Genomic DNA, 24,400 nt, shown 5'->3' with positions numbered 1-24,400 from the left:
CGTAGGGGACCGGTTCCAGATGAGGATATTCACCTGGTGCAGAAGACCGGCTCTAACAGCTGGAAGGGCAGTTATGTGTAGTTGTGGGGTGGCTGTACTGTCACAGCATCACTAGCATATTTTAATGGTACAAATTATGCTCTCTCTCTATAAAATTTATATATACACACACATAATTTATATACATATATATATACACACAATTGTACAAATGGTACAAATCACTGACTTTTTATTCGTTATACCAAACGATTCCATGATCTCAGGGGATTCTGTGTAGAATTGTTGCTAAGTCGTCAGTTCAAGGTTTGAGGCTGCCCGTTGTAGTAGCTGCCAAGACGTTTTAGTAAGCAGAGACCTGACCCTGGTGGTGGGAGGGCTGAGAACAGTGCTGAGAGTGCACTGAGATGGTGTGTGGTGCAGTTACACTGGTCGGATTGAAGGGCTTGTTGATGGATTGATCTCATCCGAGTCCATTAGGAGCTTGGTGCTTGGTGGGGTTGTAAGGGCTGCAGATGAAGGATTAGAGGAAGCAGATTAGTGATAAGAAGCTGAATAGAGTGATCATTAAAACGAGTACTCATTAAAATGCTCATCCAAAAAGACATCCCAGCAGTGGACTGAGGCCGGACCAGCTCTGCCGTGCTCCGGCGAGGAGGATGTGAGTAGTATACATAAATGGAGAACCCTCTCCCAAGCAGCTGGGGTGCAGGAGGACAGCTGGGTGATGTTGCAATATTGTAGGTCCTCTTAAAGAGAGGAAGAAATGGCAAGACCGGGTGAGTCTCTTAACTAACATATTTGCCTCTGTAATCGCCATGCAGTGGGAGATTCTCTTGCATTTTGCTCAGCTCCTGAAAGCTGCCAGCCTCTCTCACGGCTGGTTACCTGGTTTTCTGCTAGGCCGTCCACAGCTTCCCAAAATTTTGAGAGTGTACAGAGGCTTGTGCTAAACCAGCACACTGCTTCCTTCGTTACCTGCCTGACAAAAAGTATGTGATGAGCAGTGAGAAGAATAATTTTGATTATATAGTTGAAGCGCTGAATTGGGGTTGTAATTAGTTCACACCCCAAATACCCCAAAACAAATTGCTAACAATTCTGTCTCTAATAAAGCAGGCGAGACGTTGCTGTTAAAGCTGGAGTGTTTTTTCCAGAAGGGGCTGGAGGGTGGAAGGTGCCCAGGAAGGGGGTGGCTGCCGCGCTTGGCAGTCTTGCATGCTGGTGGTGTGGGTCTGTGACCACGTGTGTGGCCACTGACGCAAAACATGGGCTCGTGTCTCCGTACAAAAAACCCTTCTGCTCTACTTGTGGTGTAAAACCTGCTTAAAGTCTTTCTGCCCCCGGCCTCATAGCCAGTCTGTTGGAAGGGGCTGTACCAAGACAGGACTAAGCCTTCTCTAGGTTTCCAGGAGAAGACACCGTGCAGTAGCAGGGTGTCCCGGCTGGTAACAGTAAAGGCCTTTTCACACTGAATGATCGTGACTTGTCGCTTCATGCTGCAAGACAGCTTCATCCAAAAATTGTAAAGGGTTTGGTCTCAGTGAGTGGGGTTTTCCTGTTTGAATTTCTCAGCTGGGTTCTCTTCCACTTCGCTGATGTCCTGCTGCTTGTTGTTGCTGCTGCCAAACCCCTGTGTATATAATTTAAGCTCTTCTGCAGATTAGTCCTTACCTCTCTTAATGGTGCCTGGGCTCATCACCTGTAATCAGCCCAGTTCCACGTGCTGGTCCCTCCTTCTTGCCCTGCTTTCAGGAAACCAGGTAGTTCATATGATATCCTTAGGTCCTAGAGGCTTGTCGTAAATCACAGACCACGGCAGCTGTTGGGGCAGGGTAACTGCTGCCTGCCTACTCCTCCCTCTTTCTTGAAGGAGAGGAACATTGTAGGAAAAAAAACTGAAGATTGAAGCCTTCATGGCAAGGGTTATGTGTGAGGTAGAAGTGGTGGGGGTGCAGCTGCCAGCAATCCGAGAAAGGAGGACATGCAGTAAGATCTGCTGAGTTAGCCTGCGTTGTAGCTACAAGCTGCAGAGCTGCTGTGAACGGTGGTTGAGCTCCGTTGTTTGGAAGAAAGCAGAACCAAAGCGGCCCAAGATGAACTGGCTCCCACCCTTGCTGCAGAAGATGGCAGACCTAGTATTGAGCAGTTGGCACTTTGGGTACTGTGCAAGCGCTTGGTCGATCCTTGAGTCAAGGATTACGGGAAGATGTGTCTCTTTCAGGCTGGAGGGAGGGGGCAGTGAGGGGAACTTCTCCTTCAGGCAGTTGTGCAGCGGGTTGGTTTGGTGTCCGGGACACATCTGTTTTATTGGGGTGAGCCTGGAGCTGTGCTCATCTGCCGCCTGGCAGCAATGCTGGCCCATGCCACCCTGGTTTGGCTTTCCCCATTCTCAGGATGATTTTCAGTCTATGGCGTGTCCCCTGAAGGGCTTCTGGGCACCTGCCTGATGCCTGCACCTTAGAAGGAAACCAGTGTTTTATTTGTTTTGTGCAAGGATAATAAACTGTTCTGGTTCAGTGGGGCTGGGTTGCCCCCTGCTCTTGACATGTGCTGTGCTGCTTTTGTGAAAGATGTGGCGGGTTTTGGCTGCCCCCTGGGAAGGGGGAGCGAGGGTTTAGCTGGCACTGAGCGTAGTACTCTGGCCAGCTTGGGTTTTCCGTGTAAGTGTTACAAAACGTGCAGAGGTCTCTGGTCATCTGAGTTGGCTTCTTGCCTTAAATTCCTCTCTTATGGGAAATGAGCAGTAAATATAGGAAAAAATAAGTAGTTATTTATAGGAAATAATACTTATAGGAAGTAATCCCCTTACTGCAGCATTAACCCTCCCCAGGGCAGGCAGGCAGCCGGTGGTGTTCTGCAGACACCCTGTGGTTCGCTGCGAAGAGAAGTGGGGAAGTTGTAATGCGTACGTGTGCTAAGAGGTTACAATTATGTGATCTAGGAGGGACTCGGGTACAAATTCCCGTGGCTTTGGGAACATTGGCTTTCCTGGATCAGCCTTAGGTTACTAAATGCAGTAAGAAAACAGGGTGTAGCTTGCTTTGAGGTGAGGTTTCTTGGGTTCTTTAACATCCTTGGAAGACAGTTAATGCTCCAGCAGAATTGTGGCATCTTGGATTTAAAGATGTTCTGACCATGTACTGGTTCTGGCATCTATCTTGATTCACTCACTACGTTAGCTGTGTAAGGAAAGGAGGTGGGTAGAGGCCCCAGAAGTATGAAAGCTGAAATAACACATGTCTGAAACTTGCTGGTTTTTTGCTGGCAGCTCTTGACTGAATGGGGTCAACTGCCAGTCCTTAGACAAAGATTAGAGGAAACAGGCACCCAGACAACAGCTAGCTGTCAGGGCCCCACTAACCAGTGGTTTTGCTATCGTGCAGAATCTGAGTGCGGGGCTGCCCTCAGGACAGATCTGCCACGATGAGCAGCGGCTGGAGGTGATCTTCGCAGATCTGGCCAGGCACAAGGATGATGCTCAGCAGCGCAGCTGGGCACTCTACGAGGATGAGAATGTCATCTGCTGCTACCTGGAGGAGCTGCTTCGCATCCTGGTGAGTCAATTTCTCTTTTCAGGCAGAGCAGACAGCCCTGGTGAAGTTCGGTTTTTTTCTGACCTCCTTCGCCCCTGTGTTGCCACCGCATCTGCACTGTTGATGTGAAGCTGTGCCCTCCTGTGTGGGGTCTGCAGCGCTCTTGAGCTGCTTTCCACTCTACCTTACAAAGCTGTTCTGAAGATCATTATAGAGCTGTTCTTCATGGCAGCCGTGGTATTTACCTATCACAGGAGAATATAAACCCTCACCTCAAAAACACCCCAATGTCCCACTGTGAGGCTTGTTGCACTCCTAGGGCTATGTAAAATATCTTCTGTTTAAAACATCCTGCGGGGTGAGGTCCATTAAATGCAAAGAAAATTCTTTCATTGCCTTGAAGGTGAGCTTTAAAGCTATTTTTGTGAGAAAGTATAAAGTATCTCACCACATCTGTGCGTACGGGAGAGGTGCGTCCCCACAGTGGGCAGCAGTGGGCAATACTGTCCCGGTGCTGTTGCTGCCATGAACAAGCCCATCTTGATACGGGATGATACGGGAGCTGCCACTCACTGCAGTGACATGGCCTGTTACGGGTGCCAGTGTGGGGTTTGCTCTGCCACCTATCTTGTACTCCTCTGAGGTTCTGACATAAGCAGAACAGGGGTTTTTTTTGCGTAATAAATGCCAGTGTCTTTTTTTACTCAACATACAGCCTGTGCCGCCTCGCTGTGGACCTGCAGGGCAAGGCAGAGGGTGATTTTGTGCAACTGTTTCCTCATAATTTAGAGGCAGGAGGAGATGTACGATATTCTCAGGATGGGAATGGTACTGGAGCTGCCCTGTGTAACTGAGTGATGTGCTCATCAGGGTGCTCCTCGGGTCATGGGTTTTTTGGATTTCAGCTGTATGGCAGAGACGTTTCTCAGGAATTCACTTTGATGCAGAATCTGCAGGGTGGTGGTTCTTGAGCTGTCTTGGTGCTCTGCTTTGAGTTTTTGTGAGATGGTTGGGCTGGGACTACTGGGATCTGAAAGCAGCTGGCCTCCCTTGAGGTCCCTGCAGCATGCACCTTGCTGCTTTGATGTGCCACTGGGCTGACCTGTTCATTCCTGCTTCCAGACAGATGCAGACCCAGAAGTTTGCAAGAAAATGTGCAAGAAGAATGAGTTTGAATCCGTCCTGTCCCTTGTGGCATATTATCAGATGGTAAGGTGGCAGAACGCATTAAATATCTCTTTGAGATTTCCCTGAAAACGCAAAAGAGCGGGTGGATCTGATGAGCGTATGTAAGATGTTCCCCCTGGATAGGGCAGTTGTGTGGACGAGGTGGAGTTCCAGCCCATCCCTTCTGTGTGCTGGCTAATGTCAATGCTATGCATGCAGGTTGTACGGAAGAGCAGAGGATGCTATAGACCTGGAAGCAGTAGCCGGCACTGTGAAGGGTAAAGCTCGCTGCTTGTATTAGCTCAATTGAGGGACAGAACCGACATTGCTAATATCTAGAGGAAGGGTTTCTGAGGATGCCTTGGGAAAGCTGACAGGCTGTGACTGCTCCTCTCTTAATTGATGCACTCCTGTGCATCAGTAAATAGCTTTGCTTAGGAAAGCAGGTTGTGAGTAGAAGCCTTGGGAGTGAGGACAGAAATCAGTATTCAGAGGAAGAAATGAAAGTTTTGCCTTCAACGCCTGTGTGGTGTTGCTTTGCCCCTCTCCTTGGAACGTGCTGTTGTAGGACTCGGGAGGGTTGGAAACTTGTCCCCGTCTTGTCCCCAAGTCCCCAGCTACAGCACACCAAGTCTTGTGGCACTTAGCTTTCATCTGGCACTTCTGTGTCTGAACCCAGAGCTCAGCATCAGGAGGCTGTAGCATATCTGAGAGCAGTGGGAAGGCAGGCAGGGCACAGTGGAGCCTGCTGGCTTCCACTGCCTGCTCTCCTCTGACCAGGATCTCAAGGAAGCCTGACAAGATTGAGAGAAATTGCCTCCTGTCCTGGCTGCTGTTGTGCCCTGTGCCAGGGCCTGGCTCGCTTCTGTTCTCTGAAGCCTGGAGTTGCTGGCTGAGGCTGGAGCATGAGGGTTACCCCAGCACCAGAACTCCTGCGTGGGAGCTGCAGGTTGAGTGTCATCTTTGCTGGAATCCCTGCACGTCCCAGAACTTTCTGGTTATGTCCTCTGTTCCCAGCACAAGCCTGCCAGCCTCACAGTGGAGGAGCTGCTCCCATCCTGTTCACTAACCATCACATGCTGAAGAGGGTTTGCAAATATTGTGTTGTCCAGAAACCTCCTTCAGAGCAGCATTCGTGAAACCTCAGTGTGCCCAGAGAATCCTGGCTACTCAACAAATTAAATCCGTTTGCTGGGGTCTGGTTATCTGTTGCTGATTTGTGTCATATTTATTGGATGTAGTGGGACATTTCAGATCTGAGCTCTGGCTGTTGCATGCTCTCTGACCACACATGCCAACGATCTGTATCTAGCTCAGTTGTGAATGTGACTGTAAAATGACTCCCATGCTGCTGTTAAAATCCAGTAGAGCTTCTGGGTTCACTGTCACCCTGAAAGGGTCTGTGGCTTCCCAACAGTGGGAATTTCTAGCCAGTTATATGTCTCTGCCTTAGAGTGAGCTCTCATCTGGGACATCGTTTCGTCTAATAAATTGTTTTTGCAGGAACACAGGGTGCCATTACGGCTGCTGCTGTTGAAGTGCTTTGGAGCCATGTGCAACTTGGATGCTGCAGTCATCTCAACACTTGTAAACTCTGTGCTGCCAATGGAGCTGGCCCGGGACATGCAGACTCACACACAAGGTGAGCTAGAGCTGCCGTACCCAGGTCCCCAGGAAAGTGTCTTTCTATTAAATGATTTACAGCAGCACTGGTGGCCCCCCTCTGCCTGACTGCTCTGGGTGCCCAGTGCTCTGGAGAGAATGGTGTCTTTTTTTTTTAAAGTTGTTCAGGTTATTACAGCTGTAAGTGGAGAATGCACGGGAGGGGATGTTTCAGTCCAATAGTGCAAGGCCCTCTAGCTCTTGAACATGCCGTTAATGATCTGCATCACTTTTTGTAGGTGTCTTAAAGTTGCTCCGGTTTTGTTTCATGATGCTGACAAGAGACACTTGCAGATCTCAAGGAAGATCTCTGCAGTTTCTTATAGGCAGTTTTTCTCAGCACTCTACATCAGATCTTTGCAGAATTTGTTGCTGGTGAATGAGATGTGTGCCGGTTAAAGGAAAGGACCTTCTCTCCACCACTGTGCCAAGGGAGATGGTAGTACTGTTAACAGAGTTGTGGTCCTGGTCCTCTGCAGGATAGTGCCACAGCCCTGCTTTCCCCACCTCTTTGCTTTCCATCCCTAGGTTTTGCCCTCATGTTCCTTCTACTTCATGCTCCTACTCCCTTTGTTGGGATGACCTGTCCCTGCTACTAACAGGAACATCGTTCTTGCCCTCTGAGCTAGACATGCTCAAAAGCCTGGTGGTGGTGTGGTCAGATTTTGCTGATCTTGGTCCCTCAGAGTTCCTGATTAGCCCAGAGTCCTTTATTTCCCAGCAGCCAGGAGCAGATGCTGAGGAAGAGCCTGAGAACAAGATGAGCATGTAGTAATACTCCCCTGACGTTACCTTCCAGCTCCCCACGTATGCCTGGCCCTGGGCGGTCACAGCTTTGCTCCCCATTTTGAAGTCAGCCTGTAGGCCACCAGTACTTTTCCCCTTGAAGGGATGTTGTAAATCCATTGTTTTGTGGTAATCATGATCACAACTAATGTAGCTATTGAGTGACCACAGATCAAATCAGAAGAGCCTCAGTGTCTGGAGCTGTGCTGCCCTGACTGCAGTCTGTAGCCTGTTGGTTTGCTGTGGGCATCATGGAGCTGTGGAGAAGTAGAATTCGGGGATGAGACTGTGTGGGGATTGACAAGTCCACGCAGAACAGGGACAGTCACATCCATTTCATGTGAGCCAAGTAAATGTCCAAGATGACTACCTTAGACATGCATAATAGATGCCACCGTCCCCAGCATCCCACCACAGACACTGCCAGCACTGTGTGGTGGACAGGACTAACGGGGCTAATCTGATGTCTGAAAAGGGGTATGAGAGGTGAAAATCAAGCCGGTTGCAGAAAGCTTTGCACGTGTCTTTGTTTAGATGCTTTGAAGCGTGGGCATTTCAAGGGTGGGGAGTGCCTGAAAAATAGTGCTTCATCTCAGGGCAGGGCAAAGCACTGGTGGTGTGGTGCGGGGCTGAGGTCATTGCTCCTGTGCTGGCTACACTTTCTCAATATGCCACTGCAGCTTATCGACGCTATGCAGTGAACTTGCCATGCTAGTGGTGGTTTATCTGGTTATGCATGAGAAGCTGCTTTTCTAGGCTGAGGTTCTACTGCCCAAGAAGTAAATAATAGTTGGTTGTGGGACTATGACTTTATTTCCGTGGCAACGTTATTCCTGATTTTGTGCTGCCAAAACCTGACTTTATCGTGCATCCATCACCAATTCATAAAGATTGTTTCCAAGTGAGTGTCTTCTGCACCATGCCCAAACAGGCTTCAGTCTCCTGCTCTGTTCCCCGAGCTGCTTTCGTGCAGGCAGGATGGACTGGTCGCCCTTTTTACTCCTTGCCTGGTTGCAGCGTTGCTCTCCAGAGAGTTTTGCCAGGGGCTGCATCATCCCAGACAGCACGGCTAACCCAGCCTCTTGATACGATGGAGCATCAAGCTCTGACCCAGGTGACTTCTGCACACCTTTGCTGATCTGCACATAGGACTTCTGGTTGAAGCAGACCTGGCTCCCAGCAAGTGTTAGCTCTGCTTTGGGGACCTAAAAAGCCCTGCAGTGGAAGTGGGTGTGTATTGGGTCTGGTTGAGACGGTATTAATCTTCCCCATAGCAGCCTTCAAAGTACTGTGCTTTGTGTTGGTAGCTAGAAAGGTGTTGATAACACACCGGTGTTTGGGCTGCTGCTGAGCAGTGCTCACACAGCGTCAGGGCTGTCTCTCCAACATTCCCCCCTCACCAGGAGGCTGGAGGTGGGCAAGATCTTGGGAGAGGACAGAGCCAGCACAGCTGACCCAAACTGACCGAAGGGATATTCCATACCATATGACATCTGCTCAGCAATAAAGCTAAGAGAAAGGACGAGGAAGGGGGAGGCATTTGTTATTTATGTTTGTCTTCTGCCTCCTGGGAAGTGGCCGGCCACTGCCTGCTGACGGGAAGTAACATCTTTTGTGTTCCTTTGCTTCTGCACTGAACCTTTGCTTTTGCTTTATTAAGCTGCCTCTATCTTGACCCATGAGGGTTTTTTTCCCCATCTTATTTTCTCCCTCTCATCCTGCTGAGGAACGGAGTGACAAAGAGGCTTGGCAGGTACCTGGTGTCCAGCCAAGGTCAATCCACCACAGAGTGCAAAGTGGCTCTGCTCTGTCCTCTGAACTGCCAAGCTGAAGCTCTGCAGCATCTCTTCTTTCCCTAGCTTCATCTCAAGGTGAGGGTTTTTTTCTCCTCCGTGCTGTAATACGTAGGCAGTACAGTTGAAGGGTGGTAACTGCTCTTACTTTGCTAACAGGCTGCTTTTGGTTACAGGAGCCTCCCAAATCGGTCTCCTGATCCTGTGCTGCCTTGCTTGTGCTAAGCTTATGGCAGGCACTTGCGCAGATGTCATCTGGGTGGCATCCAGTCCTCTTAGCCTTCACAGCAGGGCTGCAGAGAAGTAACCATCCTTGACCCAAATGTGTCCGTCCCTCACAGGTGTTTTAGGGCATTAGTAGTTCCCTCCTGCCATTCTGGTGCTTACTGCTCCATGTCCTGCCAGCAAATGGCAAGCGGTACCTTGTATGAAAACATGACCTTGAATCCTGGGATGACTTGAGCTTATTTTGGTACTAAAAACTGGGGAATAGCAGCTGATCCGTGACATGCTGTGGAATAGCTAATCCCTTCTGCGGATGGCAGGGACCAGAGCAATCGATGCCAACAATAAGCAACTGGGGAGCATTGAACTGGCTGCAGCAGCACCGTGGGATCCCTCCTGGCTCGTTACAGCCGAGGCAGCAGCTCTGTGTTTGGATGCTGGGTGCCTTTGATGAGAAGGCACTTTACCCTGGGGCTGATACAAGTGTGTTGGCTGCTGGCCAGTTCTTCTGCCAGATGCTTGGGTCTTACTGCTTCTGGACAGCCCCTTCCCTCTGCTGCGCCTGGCCTGTACATCTATCAGTGTTAGAAAAGCTTATAATAAGCCGCAGCAAGATAGAATTAGCCAGAACAATTCCAAAGAAAAGACAGGGATAATGCCGTTTGTAATGGGGACTTTCTCCCCTGTTGCAGCTCGGTGTACATGCAAGTGAGCTGTCGGGCTCCTTTCACATAAGTTTTAGACGGTTGTGTCTGCTCTCAGCGCCTGGATTTTGCACTGCTGTGTTTAGAGGTTGGAAGGAAGGTCTTTGAAGGCCTCTGAGAAACATCTTTCAAGCATCATAGCAGCTTTCTTACTAGTACCTCAGCTGGCTTCAGAAATGCAGGCTGGTGAGCAAACGGGCACATCTCTCCTGCCCTTCACGGCCTCTTGAGTGATGCTTAATCAGTCTGTTGTTGGCAGAGTCCCTCTGCTTCAGGAGAGTTGCTGTTACTATGTATTGTAATGCTGTTTACTTTCTTGAAGCCACTGGTGCTGCTCTGGAAGAAAAAAAAATAAAGCTGCGCTTTGACTGGCAGTTACTCTGTTCTTCAGCATGGAAGAGTCTTGGATGACTCTTGCTGCAGCTGGGACACTCCAAAAACTTCTCGAGTCTGTGCTGAGCGAGTGCACCAGGTTGATGTGGATTTGCCCCAAGTTCACCTTTCTGACTGGTTTCAGCATCCTTTGATTTGACATCCTTAGGCAAATATGATTTGTCACATACCAGTGGAGTCTGCTGTCAGCTGAGATGAATGGACATTAGCTCATGGCAGATGGGCCAAGGACATGTAAAACTACCCTCCCCCTTCCCATCTGTAATTAATCTCTTCCTCCATATTTGCTACAACCACATGTTTATCACTGGCTTCTCAGATCATTGTTTCATTGCTCCTAATATGATGAGAGAGAGTTTTTTTCCCTGAAAGTCTTACTAGGAACATGGGAACAGCAGGTCCCTACCTACTGCAGTAACCTGCCTCTGATACCCAACTCCTGAAGCCATGGAGGAAAGAATGAAAGAATTGTGAGGTGAACAGTTTGTCAGATTCTTTCTGCTACAGTGAGCTTTGTCATCACTGACACCTTATAGCTGAGAGCTTCTTAAGTAGAACTCATATAGAAGTCATTGAGCATCCTCCCTCTCTTTACCAGGAGTAAACAGCAGTTTCCAGCTTTCCTTTGCTGTCACGTGGTCTAGAGTGCTCTCCTACAAACTCTTCATCTTGTTAATGCTGTAGTATCTCTGGTTAAGCCCCAGATGATCTGTTTTTACAAAATAGTACTTGCTGTTTGAAAACTCAGGCATCTTGTGGAGCTCCGACAAAGTCTGTGCATTATTTCTTTATAGAGGCTTTTCTCACAGAGCTGACTTTCCAGGGATGCAAGGCTGGAACGATTACCCATGCGAACAGTAAATCTGAGAGCTGCCAAGTGTTGCAAGTCTTTTGGCCAAGTCCAGGAGTATGCATTGACGGCGAAGGCATCAACCTGTGCAGTGAAAACCAAACTGCGGGGTGCAGGTGCTTAGAGATGGATTAGTTTGTGCATAGAGAAGTGAAATGTCTTGAGGGGTTTGGAGGGGGTGCTGGAACCAGCACAAATCATGCAGGGAAGCAGTACTGTTGGGAGAAGCATCGTACATTGAAGGGACTCTTTTCTCCTCTAGTGAAAAGTGATTTGGGTCAGTTTTTTAATAAATACACACTCAGTTTTCTTGTAGCAAGCAACCCTAGGCTTTTCCTGGCAGATGTAGCTGAACTTTATTTAACCAGTATGTGTGGTAACCTACTTGATAAAAATAATACTCCTTTTCCTATCATCTTCAGGCTTGCTGAAGTGGATGGAGGCTCATTTGATGATGGCACAGATCCTATTCCATGACTTTTTTTTTTTTCTTTGCAAATATCTGTTGAGGTGTATCCATTAATTAAAATTCAGGAGAGGCACCGGCTGTGGTTCTGTGGAGCGTTCACGTATAGCTGCTGCCAGCGAAAATTGTGTTGGACTAGCAGGCTGGGGGACGTATTAATGCTGGAGACACATGTGGCCTGGGAGGTGGGCAGATGCACAGCCCGAGTCATGAGCAGCGATCTGGTCTCCCCAGAGACCTTTTATACCTCCAGGCAGAGCTGAGGTAGTGAAAGTAGAGCAGTGCAGAGATGGTAACAAGCAGTGTGGCTGTCCGGGGGTGGTGTTGGTTGGAACAGGCAGTGTTTCAAGGTGGCCAGATGGATGCTTTTTCTGGGTTCAGTAATTACATAACTATGGGATGTGTCCTGGGACTGTGCAGGGGAGTTTTTTAATTATTCAGATCAAGTTTGCTCAGATCCTCTTAAGTGGAGGGGGAAAAAAATCGTGAATTCTTGTTGTGATTATTTTTAAATTGCTTTGGAAACGCATGGCACAGAAGGCGTGTGGTGTGCTTAAACAGGGGGAAAAATGCTTTTATAGCTCAGTAAATACAGGAATGAGGAGCAGTCTAATCAGTGTTAAATGTCTGTATTAAATGTGTGACTTCCCAGCTGCAGCTGGGGAACAGTGTCTCACATCCTCAGAAGAACTAATGGCAGAACCTTTATCTTGCAGATCATCAGAAGATGTGCTACTCTGCACTGGTGTTGGCAATGATGTTCTCCATGGGGGAGCCCCTGCCATATCATCACTATGGTAAGAGCAGCTTATGCTTATGGCTTGGTAGGGCACCAAAGCTGATGGTGGGACATCTGGGGCGTGATGGCAGATGCAGGGAAGGTACCTTTCCTGGTGGCCAAGGTGAGGACAACTAGCGGAAAGCCCAGCAAGACGGATGCCATGTTGCAGAAGACGTGGATTTGCCTGCCACTGTGACTAAGTGGCATTTTGTTATACCTGTGCCCTGTGTGAGAGCGTGTGCCTCTTGCCTGCCTCAGAGACACTGTGTCTGTTGACGAGGCTGAGAGCGCAGATCGCTCCACAGGCACCCACTAAACCGCCAGCTGCATAACGTGGACCCTGTCTGGTCTCCCTTCTAACAGGACTGTGCAGCCCAGTGTATTTCAAGTTACTGGGGAAAGTGAAGGTGATTAAGGGTATTGCAGTCAATAAAGTAGTACAAACATTGTGCCAGATCTGTTTTCTCCTCTGTCCTCTCATTCCAGCCTTCAACCAGAAAGCCCTGCCTGCCTGCTTCTTCCCCAGGCCATCTTGTGTTTCCCATAGTGGGGAAACTCTGGGCCCGGTTTTCCTAGCAATGCAGTAGACTTTTATAAGCTTCTTTTCAGAAGCATCACTTTAACACCCCAGTAAACGCATACAAGATTTAAGCTGGTGCAGTACAGACTGTGGAATGAGCCTCCACACCTCCTTCTTTATCTCTCCTCGTGTAACTGTGGCAATTATTTCCTGCAGGTAGACTTACTTGCATGAGTTCCTCAGCTTTCCTAATAGCTGCATTGAAAAATGGGTTATTGCTAATGATCTGGATGATTACTCTTTTTTTAAATAGGTGGATTAAACTAGTGGTCAAGAATACAAACCTTTTCCTACCTGAAGCCTTCTGTGGCAGCAGTGATGCTGCAACAACAGCTAGAGTAGGATTTGGTGTTTTATTTATTCCAAAAAATTGCTAGTGGGGGACCAAATTTCAGAGTTCCCTGCACTGTGAATGTTCTCTGAGCCATTTCTCTCTTGCACAAAGACACTTCAGTGGTCTCTCTAGTTCATTTGCAGGGTAGTTAATTCCCTGGAGGCTGACACTGGCACTCCACCAATGCTTTTTAAGCACAAAAGCATGGAGAAGTGGCTTGTGTGGTCCCTTGTTGCCTGGTTTATTTTCACTGTGCTGTAAATGCCCCTCTTTCTCCTTGTGCAGAACATCTCAACTCTCAGTTTGTGCAGTTCCTGCTGGATGTGATTGAGGACGGGCTGCCCTCGGACACCACCGACCAGCTGCCTGACTTATTTGTCAATGTCCTTCTGGCCTTCAATCTCCACATTCCAGGTTGGTTTGGTGCTGCGCTGCCTTGGCAGGATTTCAGTGGTCTGGCATGAGGGTGTGAAGAATAGAGAGGGAGAGTTGCGGGGTCTTTATGGTGCTACGATAACCTCTCCAGCTCCCTAGCCTCTGGCAATACACTGTGCTTAAATATTGTACAAAACCTTAGAGGAAAAAATGGTCTGAGAGCCCATGTCCAACCAACTGACCCTCTGGGGCACAACAGCTCTGTGAAGCCCAGCAGATTTCTCTCTGTGCTTCCACATTGCCCGGATCAAAGCAGTTGCTGAGCTGCACTGGCAGAATGTGAGTGGTGTTAAGTCATAGGCACAGCTGATTTGGGAGAGAAAACGCTTCAGTGGGTGTTTCTTGGTACCAGTTCAGAAAGAAAGCCCTTTGCCTTCTGGAGGTCTTGACAAATCCTCTGCTTACCTGTCTGCAACTCTTGAAGCTCGTTCAATGCCTGTGTGTCGGGGCCAGGCTCCTCAGTCTCGGCCTGAGCTGTGCTCTCTCCTGATGGCCCTTCTCTGTTCTGCCTCCCCTGCTGATGTCCATGAGAACAGACAACGCATCCGGTCCCTAGAGAAGGGCATTTGCCCTCTCACTGCCTGCAAGTTTTGAAGCCTGTTGTTGGAAGACTGGAGAGTAGTTCCAGGTCCTGCTAAGAGAGGCCACTCCTTACCTCAAAATCTCCTGTTGCTCCAATTGTCTTTAGTCAATTACTTTCCCTTGTTCTGCTTCATGGCTTTATCCTTGGCTTCATGGAGAGAGGGGAGTATAAGGCAGCAAGGACGTCGTGTCCACTAATTTACTTGTTATTTTGAGTTGTGCTTCATTAAAATTTATGTGAAAGTTTCTAATTTCATGTAAAAGTTGATTGCACAGAGACTGATTAAGTGTATCTCTGCTGCTTTCATTCATTACCCCTTCTCACACTTACCTATATACTTTATGCTTGCAGTAATTAGGCAATAATGCATGACAGGCAGCGTGTTTCTGGGGGATTATTGCCCACCTGGGGTGTAGCTGAGAGCAGTGACTTGTTCTTTGATGCTAAGAACATGTTAAATGATGTTCGGGTTGTTTATTAGTGGATTGGATTTTTTTTATTCCTCTGTCTGCAAGATTCATCTATCATACAGTTCAATGGTGCAAATTAGTTCAAAACCTCCTCAAAACATGTTATATTGATGCCCTTCAATGTAGAGGACCCTAAAACACTCTGCAGCCTGTTCAGTGTTTTAGGATTGCCAACCCTGTGCCACAGAAATAGCCACACCGTGCTGTTTGGATGCTTCTGAGTGTGCGCACTCACACTTATGCATAAGATCTGCTAGGGTGAACATGCTTTAGTTACAACAAATCACCCCCAAAGCAAGCTAGCAGACGTTTCCTGGAAAAAGTCTTCAGCCCCTTGCACAGCCCAGTGCAGAGTGCTGGAAAGAACAACCCTTCCCCTCTGGCATACTCCTGGGACCTGGTCATCCCTTCTTATGAGAGCTTGCAAGGCAATAAATTCCAGCAGGGCACTGTTGATACGAAGTAAGAAGATAGCAGGGAGTGGAGCCCTTGGCTTCAGCGGGTTGTGAGCAGAGGTAATGTTTGACACCAGGTAGCCTTTGCAAGGTGTTTCACGGTATTTGGCTGGCGGGACTGGAGCCCACGTGTGAATCGGATGCACGCAGAAAGCACAAAGTCCCAAGGGTTTCCTGTGGTGTTCCCCGATTTTCACCTTCCCTCTCTCTGCCCACCTGCTTTGTGGGGCTGAAACTTTTTGTAGCCCTGGCAGACTGTGGTTTCACCAAGCTCCCCAGAGCACTGATGCAAAAGAGAAGTCCTCCACTATTTTTTATTAACTGTGGCCTTCAGGAAACAAATGGATGTGGATGTGCTGAACGGGTTTCTTCTTTAGTTCCAGAACACAGTGTGATCATGACTACAATAAGCAAGCACTCGAATGTCAAGACTTTCACAGAGAAGCTGCTGCTGCTGCTGAACAGGGGAGGTGAGTGGCTGCGGCACCATTGCGTGCCTGGCAGTGGGTGCAGCTCACGGGGACTGAGGGACGAGCCCAGCGCTTGTTAAGGGGCCAGGTGTGTTGGGGATGCAGGTAGCTGAGGAGCTGCCTGCTCAGGCAGGACGTGCTGCTTCCTGGTGAGTTTGTGAGGGTGACAGGCTGCACTGCTGAGGATGGCGCTGCACAAAGAATAAAGTGATGCTGATGGCATCTAGGGAGAGAGGAGAGGCATCTGGCCTGCTGTTTCCATGTACCTCTGGGTCAGATCAGCCCTGTCTTGTAGCGTGGCTGGCTGCAGCATAGGCAAGCTCTTGCCTGGGAGGCAAGCTGGTCCTGGGCCACTTCTGTCCTTGGACAGGCAGGACTCCATCAGTGCTGGCACAACCCTCAGCCCGTGCTGGCAATCATCTGCCCTAGGGGACAGATGCAGGGGGAGGTCTTGCCTTACAAAATGCTGCTTAGGGTGGCACTTCCCATTTCAGAATTGCCGGCAGAGGGTTAGCTTTGTGGCTGCTCCAGGCGTAGAGTGAAATCCACTGTACATGTAGAGCTTTTGCAAAGCAGATTGCTAGAAAGCTGGAGATCTCCGCAGGAAGAGCGGTGCCAGGTATCTCTGCCTGTGCTGCATGCCACTATTGTGCTCTTTAATACCTTCTGGAGCACAGGGACTTTGCTGTCTGAGATTCATTTTGCTGATTTGCTGGTAAATAACTCATCCTGTGATGCTCGCAGCACATCTTACTCTGGCTTTAGTTCTCTTTGGGGTTGCAAATCACTGTCTCCACACAGTATCAGCTTGAGGGCAGCCAGCATCTCAGTGCTCTTCTGTCTGGCCTCCTCCCAAAGCCTTTGTTTAGCCCTTTCCCTGCAAGATTCCCTGCAGGGATCACCTTACTGTGAGGGGCCGGGGGAAGAGAGAGGGGGGCTGCAATCTAATGAAGATGCTTCTCTTTTGCCCGCCTTCCTGACAACTGCGGGGGCTACAGTGTCCCAGAGCCCTTCTTGGGGTCTGCAGGGATGTGGTTTTCAAGAGAGCAGGATGTGGTGACTCTGGGATATACTAGCTTGGTCTCTGTGGTGAAAGCTCATTTCTGGTACTGGCTCTGATGGGCTTTTCAGAGGGGTCATTGGACCAGACTTAATAAACCGGAGAGAAAATGAGTGGTAGCTGTTGAGCAAAAAGGGGAGGCACTGAGAAGCAGTGTGCTAATGAGCTCTCACCTGGGATGGTAGGTGAAACATAAACAATGATTAATGCTAATGCTAATGAGTTTGGTCTCAGCTTGGTACCCTGCAGAGCTGTCATCCTGATTACACAGCTTTGTGCAAGGCACCAAGGTCTGCCAGCACAAAAGGTAGCCACAGGCAGGGAACGGCAGGCCAAGGGCAGGGACAGCCTCCTCTCTGAAGCCTGCAGGGTCTAATGAAGGGGTATGCACTGGAGATGGAGGAGGGGGCAACCGGGAGCATGTGGCTTAGCATGATGTCTCTGCTTCCCCCAGATGATCCAGTTTGTATCTTCAAGCATCAGCCACAGCCACCGCACTCAGTGCTGAAGTTTCTGCAGGACATCTTTGCCAGCAAGGATACAGCCAGCATCTTCTACCACACGGACATGATGGTCCTGATAGACATCCTGGTGCGGCAGATTGCTGATCTCTCCCCAGGAGACAAGGTGCTCGCAGTGACCCTTAGGAATTAGGGAAGGGAGCACAGTCCCAAAGCAATGGTGTTTCTCCTGGCCCTCTGTGGGGCACTTGCTAGTGCAGGCAAGAGTGGAGTCCTGGTGTGGGCATGACATTTCTGGGTGTTCAAATCAACCTTGGGGGCTGAGGAGGAAGGGGAGGTTTATCCTGCTCAGCACACAGCAGTAGAAAGGCATGTTTTAAGAAAGATCTGCCAGGCTTCTGGTGGTCTGCACCCTTCTGTTCAGGGACCTTTGGGAACAGGGACCTTCTGAGTAGTAGAAGTAAGAGGGATATCTCTGTTTTGATATTGCAAGAGGCAGAGGATGTGCACATGTTTGAGAGCGGGTGAAGAGCAGCACAGAGTTGCTGTCGGGAAAAGCAGAGTTTTCCATAGCTATTAATGAGCCTTAAAGGAAAAGCAGGTGCCTCTGGAGTCACTTTCTTGGCTGGTGGTGCAGCGGCAGCTGTTCCTGTGCTCATGCTGTAATGGAGGCTGGCCATGCTTGTTTATCTCACTTTAAATCTTTCATTGTGCTCTGTGTTTTGTCTCCCCTCCCACATGGCAGCTGAGGATGGAGTATCTGTCTCTGATGCATGCCATCATCCGTTCCACGCCCTATCTGCAGCACCAGCACCGCCTCTCTGACCTGCAGGGCATCTTGCAGCGCATCCTGGGGGAGGAAGAGGAGGGCCAGCAGTGCCAGATGGACAAACTGATCATCTTGGAGATTTATAAGGAGTTCCCAGAAATCTCTCCTGGTACCAGCTAACCGCACCTCGGCTTGGACTGGAGTTTGAACCACTTGGATCAACGACTTCTCTTGTTGACACTTCCTCCCCATTCCCTTCCAGTACAGCTCATACCTTATACCCCTCCGTGCGAGGCCTAAGGTTGGGACAGCGTTCACCAGCCCTGTAGAAGCGTCAGTGGCAGAAAGGGCATGGGGTGCCCCCAGAGCCTGGTGCTCAGGGGAGGCTGGAGCAGGGTGGGTTGCTGGCATGCGGCTTGCCTGCAAGACTCGGGCAGGAGGCATTTAGGCAGCTGGTGTTAGCGGGGAGGGCAGAGAGCTTGCGAGGGACTTAGCGGTGGGGGGCGAGGTGTTTAGCTGCGCTGGTGTCCCGAGGTCCCGAAGAGAAAGGCCTTTGCCTTAGAATATCACTTCTTTTCCATGTGCATCTCTCTCCCTGCAGTGACCAAGTGGAGTCTGCTGGTGCTTGGAAGAAGCTTTTGTAACATCTGTTTTGTTTTCTGCTGCTAGTGCCAATGTGCTGCAGCCCTGCCAAGGGGAGGTAGCTCGCTTGCTGTCTAATGCCTTGTCTAGTGAGCCTTTCACTCCCTCCTGGCCCTCAGCTTTGCCTCCGGGTAGCAACCCACCTAGGGTCATAGAGGTCTTACCCCAGCAGCTGCTTTTTTCAACCTGCTTTCTATAGTGACGTTTAAATCTGAATTTCTTGCACACTGTGGCAGCCTACAAGTAATGACTGTGTGGGTGACGTTTGCCCTTAGGAAGCCTTTGGCCTGGACCGTGATGCAAAGATGTGTCCGTGTCCTGCCAAGTGAAAGCTGCTGTTTGCCACCTCTCGCAGCGTTGCCCCTGGGCCCCGAGCAGAGGGGCTGCACGTGGGCAGGCGCTCTCCGTTCGTGAAGCGTGTGGATTTCTTGCCTTGAGCTTCGTAGTAGCTCTGCCTCGCTGCCCTCCCTCTCCATGTGGCAGCAGTTGGAGGCAGCGTGAGCCTGGTGTCCAGTAGCTGTTCGTGACTCTGCACGAGTGTGGGGAACCCTTATTTATATTTCCTCTAGGTTTCTAGCAAACGGGATTAACCTGTTTTCCTCTTACAGGTAGTCACACATGCTAACATGGGTCTCTTAGATATTTGTGTGCACAGTCTGGTCACTCCCTGTCCCCAGCTCTTCCTTTGCAATATCTGGTGTAGGAGCTATTGGAAAGTGGAACTGGAAATACTGAGCACTGTATTTGAGGTTTTTGTTGGTTTTTTGTTGTGTTGTTTTTGTTTTTTTTTTTTACCTTGAGGCAATGACACAAGCAGGCCTGGACTCTGGGCACTGGGCAGTGATGCTCAGGAATGGAGGGGGTTAATAACCACCCTCGCAGAGAAACCTATTTTTCCCCTGTAAAAATGTATGAATGTCAAAAGGGATCCTGTATTTTCTTAAACACTAAGTGTAACATGCAGAGGAATAAAAATGTCTTAAACTGGACTTCTGTGAGTGTAGTCCTGCCTGCCCTGTCTTGTTGCAGGGGGGACGGACCAAAACAGTTGGGGCAGCTCAGGTGCCTGCTGCCTGCTAAGGCAAAGCAGTGGGTGCTGATAAACAGCAGTAGCGCAGTAGTTTTCCCACACCCAGCTGCTCACATTGTGTTTTCCTACCATGTTGCTGGCAACAAGGAGTGTTGGAGGGCAGCAGCCCTTGCTACTAGGGTCACAGCCATCGCTCCCGCAGGCCTGCCCAGCATCGCTGCCCCAGACTGGGGGTTTGGCAGAGCTTGGACTCGGCAGTTTGCTTCCCACAAAGCGCACACAGCCTCAGCTGGCTCCCAGCAGAGCTGCGAGGCAGCAAGCCCGTACAGCAAGGGTGTAATGGTCTGTATCGAGTGCTAATGAATCGCGCTCTGGCTGTGGATATCTGTTCCCAAACCTCGGCCCTGCATGGTGGTGCTTTGGAGGGTGCCTTGGATGGTGGTGTGTGTGTTGGGGGGGGAGGGCAGCAGGCGCTTGATAAAGCAGGGAAGCTGGTCTCTGCTCCTGGCTGCGTGCTGGGGGAGCCAGCTGGGCAGGGGGCTGCAGACCCGGCCAAGAGGAGGGGTGTAAATGCCAGGTGCAGGCTGTGCCCCCCCACCCCAGACATGAGGGCTGCCTCAAGCACAGCTGCCTGCAGCAATGGGGCCAGGGCTGTGTTCCAGCTCCTGCCTCTTTGGCCAGTGTCTCCCAGGTGCCTGGGCTTGTGGCCTTGCAGTGTGTCAAGCTGCACACCTAGGGCGGAATTGTGATACGTGAGGGCTGCCAGCACTTACGGGTGCCCACCCCGAGCTGGCTCCCCTGTGCCCCATTGCTCTGTGCAGCATATGGTTGCATGTCCCCCTGAGCTAACCTCAGCTTGCTTCTAGGTCCTGCCTGGGCTGGCTGTCAGCTTGTGCCCTGCTGCAGTGGTGGGATGTTGCTGTGCCACTTGCCCTCAGTGACACAGCCCAGGCTTTGCTGGGTCAGGCTGGGGCAAGCCCAGAGCCCAGCAGAAGACCAGAAGCAGGCAGGGCCTGTGGCTCTGCTGGCCAGAAGCGCACCCTGGGCAAAGCTGCCTGTGACAGCGCCCTGCCTGCCGCGGGGGGCTGGCAGAGCCCCGGCTGGGCTAACAGGCAGAGCTGGCTGCTCCCTTCAGCACCCCTGAGCTGCTGCCGTCCCTGGGGCTTGCTCGCCTCAGGTCCCAGCTGCGAGCTAAGCATGAGCCCCTTTGCACCACCACCATGCCATCCCCGCAGCCAGGGCTGGAAGAGCGGGGGGGGCAGCCTGCTGGGGGGGGGGGGGGGGGTCCCGCTGCCTGGGAAAGGCCTTCACACATTGCAGGGAATCAAACCGCAGCATGTGAACTCCTTATCCCCGAGCCCGCTCAGCAGTTCCTGCTCCATGCACGGGTGACAGGCGCAGATAACGCGTTTCCATTAGCTGTAATAGGCCGCTATTAGAGCACTATCTCCTTGTGCTGGTGTGTTTTCATTGTGGTGCAGCAGTGAGGGGTATTGCGGGGCTGGCACAAGGGAATGATGTGCTGCCTCTGACCTGTGCCTCTGCTTTATTGTCTGGAATGATTCAATTACAATTATTTTGTGGCAGTAATACCCTGATGATTTTTTCCTCCTCCCCTGAGCTGTCAGCTGGGTAATTAGAACAAATAAAGTTGAAAGCCTTCATAATTTTTTAAAAGTATTGCCTCTCTCCTGATTGGGTTTCTTGATGGCAAATCCCCAGTTTGAGGAGGTGTGATGTATGATCCAGCCAGCGGCGGAGGCTCTTGCAAAGCTCCTGTGACACACGGGTGCTGTGCTGCCCTTTATTAGCTGAGGTTTCTCGGATGAGCCGTGCATGGGGCCGGGGCTTCTCCGGCATTAACCTAATGGCAGCGGGGGGGGGGGGGGGGGGGGGGGGGCTCAGGTGGGCGCGTGGGGGCCTGGAGGGGCAGAACATAAATCCCCCTGGGGCACCACGTGTGCACGACTGGCATGGCCACAGCCCTGTCAGCGCTGGTGCTGGACCAGCCAAGCTGGAGGCATTTTGTGGTGGCTGAGGAGTTAATTGTAGCAGATTACCAAAGTTCAGGAATCCTACGGAGTTTATAAATTAACACGCCAGCTTCTCCAGAGGCTTAGAAATCCACACCCGCCAGGTGTCAGGCCTCAGCACTGTGTAAGCGCCACCAGGACTTCCCTCCAGCACATGCTGAGCCGTGCTAGCCACGGCTTTAGGGCTTGCTTGGTAGTTCCCGTGGTGGTCCTCAAACATTGCTCGGTGCAGGCACTGGGGCAAGGACAAGCCCTGCCTGCTCTGGCCACCCTGCCACTGCCTGGGTGGCAACCAGGCCTTGGCATGGGAGATGGTGGTGGAAGGGACGCACCAGCCCCACAGAGAGAGCCACCAGCTGTAAGGATGGTGCAAGGTGGTTTGGGGACCTGCTGGACATGTTGCAGACCCCACTTTGTGTTCTCTTAGTTTCCGCCCAGGGAGTGGGAGCCTGCTTGCAGTCCAACCCCAAATCAGCGGGCAGTGGGCACTCTTCCCACCCCCTCATTTACACCAACGATAATTGATGGGGGACCATCTGTCACATTTGTGGAACCGAAGCTGGGTGAGAGCTGGTGGTGGCCATGGTTGGTGGGGGAATACAGGAACACAGGGCACCAGGCGGAGGCAGAGTGCTGGTGACATTAGGGTTCAGCACTGTGGCAGCAGCACGTGGACCCATCTGCATCTGGTGCAGAGGGCAGTGGCAGCTGGACCCCCTCAAGGTCCCCAGACCTGCTGTGCCCAGGGGTCAACACATCTCCTGTGACCTTCTCCTTGCTGTGCGTGTGACTTGTGCTGTCCAAAGCAGTGTGCAGCTCCAAATCAGCCACTCAAATTTCTGCCAAGGGACTGCAGGGCCTTGCACAGTCTCATCAGGTTCCCGCAGGGTGGGAGCGTGTTTGGCTCCCCAGGAGCGTCGGCAAGTGTGCATGGCTCCCGCAGTGCTGGGAGCGAGGGCTGAGCGAGCAGAGGAACCCCATCTCGGGTGTGAATCCATCCCACTGTTAACTCTTGTGTCTTTTGGGTAGAGACTGCACAAGGTGCCCAGCCTCGCTGAGCTGTTGGTAGTATGGGGGTCCCTCTGCTCCCCAGCCTGCCCACCCGGAACTGCAGCCCGTCCAGCACAGTGGCATGGGGGGCTCTTGCAGCCCCCTTGGAGCTAGAATGTGCATGGAAGCACCGTGTGTCCTGCATACTCCTCGCTCTTCGCTACCCCGTCCTAAATTCCCCCCATCTCCCAAATTCACTCTATTTTTCTCCCCAACACAACTTTCTGCCCTAGCATGCCCCCCAGCCACAATGCTTCAGGCTTCCTTCATCTTCAGCAGGACGTGGCCAAGGATGTTTCCCCCGCCGTGGCGCACTGAACGCTAATGAGGATGTAAACCCCTATTATTCCTAAGCCTATTACAAGCGTCAGTGTATTAGGCTGCGATGCTGGTTGATTGAGATCAAACCAATAGCTAAGTTGCAAGGCGGATGCACTAATGAACCAGTCTGATCCAAGGGCCCCAAACTGATTTTCCCTTGGAAAAACAAGTTTATTTTCATGGTTGTTGGCAGAAAAAACATGCGTCTTTCTCCCCAGTGTTGATGCCTCGCCTGGTGGGTGGGGGTGGCCGAGTCTGCACCGGGGCATAGGAGCTGGCCACCTAAATCCCTGCCACGTGCTTGGGTGCCCAGAGGTGGCAAAGCCAGGCGGCAGGGACCGTGACACCACTGCCTGAGCACCGCCTGGGAGAGCTACTGCCCCGCGGTGTGGGGTGAGGGGAAGCCCTTTCTCACACAGGCAGTAACAAAGCCATCCCTGAAGGTGACAAACTTGGTGCCGCTTGCATGTGGGGCATGGGCAGGTGTTAGGGGTGTAACGGGAGCCATTGGGGCTCCCCAGCATCAGCAGTGCCTCCTGCCAGGCCTTTTACAGGCACGCGGTGACCTGGTTCAGGAACGGCACGGCAGCCGACCCCTGGCCGCGCGGTCCATCAGCTCACAGACACCAACGTGGTGGATGGCAAATGGCGTTTATTGCTGAACGACGGGCAATACAAGGGGGGGCTGACCCTGCCGTCTCTTCTCAGCACCTTGTGGAAGCAGCGCGGCCGTGGCGGTGCTAGCAGTGGCACAAGGGCCGTGCTTGCTGCTTGCTGCACAGGCAGCACCACGGCAGCGGTGATGGTGGGCGTAAGCAGAGGTGTGGGCTGAGAGCTGACGCCCACGGGCCCCAGCACCGCTGCCTGACAAGCTCTGCTTTTGGCTGGGAGGCTCCGAGACGCCCTGCCTGGGGCGCGGGCAGGAGTCCCTGAGGTGCTAGGCAGGACTAGGGGCCGGCTGGGACACAGCCCCTCAATCGCATCCCGGTGGCCAAGCACCAGCCTGCGCCACGGCATGCCAGGACAAGAGGAGGCCGGGCCGTACCACCGGCAGCCGTCACTGGATCTGGCACCACAGGGCTCTGCCTGGAAGGGTGGCCATGGGTGGGCGGCTGGGAGCCCGCCGAGGGTGGGCTGTGCCGGCAGGCAGCTCGCTCAGTGCCCTGCTCTGCGGGCTGGTGGCCCTGCTCGGCGGTGCCTGTGACTCCCGTGGGGGCAGCGTGCCCTGCACGGTGGCCGGCGGGTCTCGCTGGAGGGTGGGTGCACCGCACCGTGGGGCAGGGGTGCCGTGCATGGTGGCAGCAGCCCCACACAGCGCCTGGTAGGGCTGGCACCAGGGGACAC

The 24,400-nt window shown here is 51.6% G+C and overlaps 1 protein-coding gene across 1 annotated transcript in view; it reads left to right on the top strand.

Moving 5' to 3' along the window:
* The window catches only part of NCKIPSD (NCK interacting protein with SH3 domain), a 53,046-nt gene extending 33,435 nt beyond the window's left edge, over positions 1-19,611 (top strand). Inside the window, 8 exon segments of the mRNA XM_040589988.1 lie at positions 3,387-3,557; positions 4,659-4,745; positions 6,207-6,345; positions 12,299-12,379; positions 13,563-13,691; positions 15,598-15,690; positions 17,205-17,377; positions 17,957-19,611. Coding sequence (XP_040445922.1) covers positions 3,387-3,557; positions 4,659-4,745; positions 6,207-6,345; positions 12,299-12,379; positions 13,563-13,691; positions 15,598-15,690; positions 17,205-17,377; positions 17,957-18,160 — 1,077 coding nt within the window. The 3' untranslated portion in view covers positions 18,161-19,611.
* Positions 19,612-24,400: the final 4,789 nt, after the last annotated feature.

This window comes from Falco naumanni, chromosome 4 (assembly GCF_017639655.2).
Source record: "Falco naumanni isolate bFalNau1 chromosome 4, bFalNau1.pat, whole genome shotgun sequence".
In the NCBI taxonomy this organism is placed as follows: Eukaryota; Metazoa; Chordata; class Aves; order Falconiformes; family Falconidae; genus Falco; species Falco naumanni.
This window is presented reverse-complemented; position numbering and strand designations above follow the sequence as displayed.